Consider the following 5,000-nt stretch of genomic DNA (forward strand, 5'->3'; position numbering starts at 1 on the left):
AAGTGTAGGAACGACTGACTGCAGCGAGAGCCGTTTGAGCCTCCGAAGTCACTTTGCACTTCACTGCTTGAATTATTTGAAGAGGTCCAGGGTTTTGGACTTTGGCAATAAAAGAAAGGGTTTTGGCGTCGGTGATTTCGACCCCCAGCAGCAGAACTCCGTAGGCCGCGCAGTCGTCTGCGAGCGCCTTCAGCTGCTGCAGCAGCTGCTGCTGCTGCGCTGCAGCAGCAGCAGCAGCAGCAGCGCCAGCAGCAGCAGCAGCAGCAGCAGCAGTAGCTGCGGGGTCTATTCGCAAACCCAAACGCGCTGGCAGCGACAAAACACCCACAGACCCTTCCTGAGACTCCGCCGGACGCACCAACACCTGCAGCCACAAACCCTAAACCCTAAACCCTAAACCCTAAACCCTAAACCCTAAACCCTAAGCCCTACGCGACGCGGCCTGCGCAAGCGCCCAGCCACACAAGACACTTTTTTGAAAATGTGGGCGCCGGAAAAAGCGTTTACAAACCCAAACCCTAAACCCCAAACCCTAAACCCTAAACCCTAAACCCTAAACCCTAAACCCTAACCTCATTGTCGGGCTCGGAGAAATAAACCCAGGGATGGTTTGTGGGCATCCCGAATTTCTCGCGGCGGCTCAGAGCCGGGTTGCTGCTGTCAAGAAGAGTGCCTGCGCAAAACCCTAAACCCTAGACCCTAAACCCTAAACCCTGGAAAAACCCTGCTGCTGCTGCAGGCGTCTGTGGCTGCCACCCGCGCCTGTGCTAGGGTTTAGGGGTCATTAGGGTTTAGTGGAGTTCGCTAGGGTTTACTAGAGTTTATGAGGGTTTACTAGGGTTTACTAGGGTTTATGAGGGTTTACTAGGGTTTACTAGGGTTTATTAGGGTTTACTAGGGTTTACTAGGGTTTATTAGGGTTTATTGGGGTTTCGAGGGTTTAGGAGGAGGCGACAAAACTTGACAAGGTTTGCTAGAAGCTTCTAGGGTTTATGAGGGCTTATTAGGGTTTTCAGCTTTTGCTAGGGTTTATTAGGGTTTACGAGGGTTTATGAGGGTTTACTAGGGTTTATAGGGTTTATTAGGGACCCAGGCCTAGGGTCTAGGGTTTAGGGTCTTCTAGGGTTTATGAGGGTTTACTTGGGTTTATTAGGGATTCACTACGATTCCAAGGGTTTAGGGTTTACTAGGGTTAGGGCTTGCTAGGGTTTAGGGTTTACTAGGGTTTAGGGTTTACTAGGGTTAGGGTTTGCTAGGGTTTAGGGTGTGCTAGGGTTTAGGGTTTTTCAGGCTGTAGGGCTCGCTAGGGTTTGGCGCGAGGGCCAGCTCGGGCCAGGCGCGCCCCCGAGGGTTTAGGGTTTAGGGTTTAGGGTTTAGGGTTTAGGGTTTGGACCTCCGTGGTAAAGGAGGCACTGGCGAGAAGCCCCAATGGGGTAATAGTAAATGTCAAAACCCTCGACTTTGAAGGAAAGAGAAAAAGATGAAAAGTTCAAAACCCTAAAAGTAAAAACTAAAGTTCCAAACAGCAGCAAAGTGCTGCCATCAGCCCCCACCGTCAACTCCCCAGTCGAACCTGCACGCCCAAACCCTAAACCCTAAACCCTAAACCCTAAACCCTAAACCCTAGACCCGAGACACACAAACACACTGAGACCCGTAAGGGTTTAGGGTTTAGGGTTTAGGGTTTACTTGTGTCGGCTGGGTCGGCCTCAACTGGCCGCAGCTGGGGGGTCGAAATATAAATTCCCAGAAAACAACCTGCAGCAGCTCAGAACAGCAAACCCTAAACCCTAAACCCTAAACCCTAAACCCTAAACCCTAAACCCTTGGTTGAACAAAGCTGCGAAGGCTCAGGGCAGGAACAGCCGAGCCAAACCCTCTGGGGAGGTCCAGCGCGGCAAACCCTAAACCCTAAACCCTAAACCCCAGCCTCGCCGTCGTGCCCGACGCCCCAAACCCCATCCCCCCGTCAAACCCTAAACCCTAAACCCTAAACCCTAAACCCTAAACCCTAAACCCTCGCGAACAGACCTCCTATGGCGCAGGCCATAAACAGCAAAGATAAAGTTGCAGTGTAACAAGAAAGCACAAAAAGCCTCGAGGGTTTTCTTTTCTTCAAACCCTCATGGGGGGCCCCTAAACCCTCGTCAGCTGCTGAACCCTGAAACCCTTTGGGGGCCCCCGGGGGCCCCTCGGGGGGCCCCCAGGGGGCCCCCTGGGGGCCCCCCAGGCCTCTAGCCCGGCGTTGGCGTAGAAAGCTCATAAACCCTAAACCCTAAACCCTAAACCCTCGCGGGGGGCCTCAGGGCGGGGGGCGAAGCCCCAGACACGAGCTAGGGTTTAGGGCCTAGGGTTTAGGGTTTAGGGTTTAGGGTTTAGGGTTTAGGGTCTACAGGGGGTGCAGCAGCTAAGGGGGCCCCCAATGACAAGGGGGCCCCCAAAGCAATAACTTCGATTGGGCCTTTTTAATTGAAGCAAAGAGAGCACGCATGCAGATGAGGGTTTAGGGCTTAGGGTTTAGGGTTTAGGGTTTGGCGCTTCTGGGGCTATAAACGCGGGAAAAAAGAAGCAAATGAAAATAAAAATATAAATTTAATTGTTTTAAAAGAGTTTTATCTTTTTATTTATTTATTTTACTTTATTTTGCATGCAGACAGAAAGACAGAACCGCCTGGGGCTGACGACACCTAGGGCCCCCGGGTGTACATACACCCGAAACCCCTAAACCCTAAACCCTAAACCCTAAACCCTAAACCCTAGAAGTAAATACACTAATGAATATAAGACAACATCAATCCGCCCAAACTCGAGCCGCTTTAGCTTGAGGCCCCGTGTGGCTGCTAAACCCTAAACCCTAAACCCTAATCCCCAAACCTCAAACACTAAACCCTAAACCCTAAACCCTAAACCCTAAACCGCAGGCCCTTTGTTCACGAAATTAGCCCTAAAGCGTGGCCTAGCTAGCCGCTGGCACTCACAGCTAGCTGCTCGCCTCCGCTAGCCCTACATGGCTAGCTGCGCGCGGCTAGCCAGCTAGCCACAGCTAGCTAGCCACAGCTAGCTAGCTAGCCAACTAGCCTCAGATAGCTGCGGCTGGCTGCAGCTAGCTAGCTAGCTAGCTTCAGCTAGCTGCGGCTAGCTGCAGTTAGCTAGCTAGCTAGCTTCACTTAGCCGCGGCTAGCTGCCTGCGAGTAGCTAGCTAGCTGCAGCTAGCCGGCTGCCAGCGAGTAGACGTGGCTACGTGGCTCTCGGCAGCTAGCTAGCTAGCTGGCTAGCTAGCTAGCCGCAGCTAGCCAGCCAGCCTGCGCTAGCCGGTCAGGCACGGCTAGCTAGCTAGCTAACTAGCTAGCTAGCCAATTAGCTAGCTAGCTAGCTAGCTAGCTAGCTAGCCTGCTAGCTGGCTATCCATTTAATCAGCTAGCTAGCTGGCTAGCCATTTAATTAGCTAGCTAGCTAGCTAGCTAGCTAGCTAGCTAGCTAGCTGGGCACTTTATTACCATTTTGCAAAAGTCCGAGGGGAAAAGAAATTAAACAAAATGGGTGTGCACTCTGGGGTGTACAGACACCTGAAAACAGCCCGAAAATGCCTTTTTAAAACGTCTTCTTCAAAAACTTTTGCAAAAACATTTTTATTTTTATTTCATTTAAATTTATTTTAAATACTTCTAAAGGGTCTTAAAAAGAAGGTGCAGCCCTTTGTCAACTTGAGGTGTATCGACAGCTCCGCATCGGAGAAAGATTTCAGGTGTATGTACACTTCATTTGCTTCGCTCAACTCGAGCGAATTTATTTTCCTAGTTCTTCTTTAAGGCCTCCAAAGCACTTTATTTAATTACTATTTGTTATTTATTAATTAATTAATTAATTAATTAATTTATTTATTATTTATTTATTTGTTTTTCATTTATTTGCAAAATTGGCGTTTTGAGGCGGCCGGCACCTGCATGCGCTTGGAGTGTATGTACAGCTCGCGGCGGTAATATTTGCATTTCTTGTTTTTTGCATTTAAAGACTTTTGGCATTTAAATCTTTTTATTTTCTTTTTATTATTTATTATATTTGGGTTTCGCTTTTAGCAGCTCAGTGGCATCTTTTATTAAATGCCAAAAGGCTTCCAAGGTCCCATTTTATTCAATCTGCCAATCCTGCTGCTGCTGCTGCTGCTGTTGCTGCTGCTGCTGCTGTTGCTGCTGCTGCTGCTGCTGTTGTTGCTGCTGCTAGTAATTCTGCTGCTGCAGCTGTTGATGCTGCTGGTGCTCCTGCTCTTCTTTCTGCTGTTGCTCTTGCAGCTAATGCTGCTGTTCTTGCTGTTAATGCGTCTGCTGCTGCTGCTGCTGCTGCTGCTGGTAGTGATTCTGCTGCTGCTGCTGCTGCTGCTGCTGGTAGTGATTCTGCTGCTGCTGCTGCTGCTGCTGCTGCTTTTGGCCGATTCCCACTTCATCTTGGAATTCAAAAAATGTTAATTGATTAAATTATAAAACACTTCAACAATCTTTTAATTAAATGAAAGATTTTAAATGCTGCACATGAGCCTCCACAGCTAGCTGCGGTGTACGTACACCTCAAATCGCCAGCCGCTACAGCCCCACATCCCTCAATGCAAACTTGCCATGGCTAGCTAGCTAGCTAGCTAGCAAGCTAGCCAGCTAGCCAGCTAGCTACCTAGAACTGTACAACTACCCACTTGGCTAGTTGCACACCTAGCTAGCTGGCTAGGTGATTAGTTAGCTTTCCGGCGAGCTAGCTAGGCAGCTAGCTAGCAAGCTAGCTAGGCAGCTAGCTAGCTAGCTAGCTAGCTAGCTACCTGGGCAGCTGGCTGAGCAGCCAGCTTGGCAGCTAGCTGGGCAGCTAGCCAGGCAGCTAGCTGGGCAGCTGGCGCTCGCCCTTCCTAGCTAGCTAAGCAGCTAGCCAGGCAGCTAGCCCGCTAGCCAGCTAGCTAGCTGGCTAGCTAGCCAGTTAGCTAGCTAGCTAGCTAACTGACTATCTATCTATCTATATAT

The 5,000-nt window shown here is 49.9% G+C and overlaps 1 protein-coding gene across 1 annotated transcript in view; it reads right to left on the minus strand.

Moving 5' to 3' along the window:
* The window catches only part of ENH_00069780 (hypothetical protein, conserved), a gene marked incomplete at both ends in the record, with an annotated part of 2,103 nt that extends 53 nt beyond the window's left edge, over nucleotides 1–2,050 (minus strand). The window contains 4 exons of the mRNA XM_013577495.1: nucleotides 1–364; nucleotides 573–673; nucleotides 1,690–1,758; nucleotides 2,032–2,050. The exon at nucleotides 1–364 is cut by the window's left edge and continues 53 nt beyond it. Coding sequence (XP_013432949.1) covers nucleotides 1–364; nucleotides 573–673; nucleotides 1,690–1,758; nucleotides 2,032–2,050 — 553 coding nt within the window. The remainder of the gene's footprint in view (nucleotides 365–572; nucleotides 674–1,689; nucleotides 1,759–2,031) is intronic.
* Nucleotides 2,051–5,000: the final 2,950 nt, after the last annotated feature.

Source organism: Eimeria necatrix, genomic scaffold (assembly GCF_000499385.1).
Source record: "Eimeria necatrix Houghton genomic scaffold, Enh_scaff670, whole genome shotgun sequence".
Lineage (NCBI taxonomy): Eukaryota > Apicomplexa > Conoidasida > Eucoccidiorida > Eimeriidae > Eimeria > Eimeria necatrix.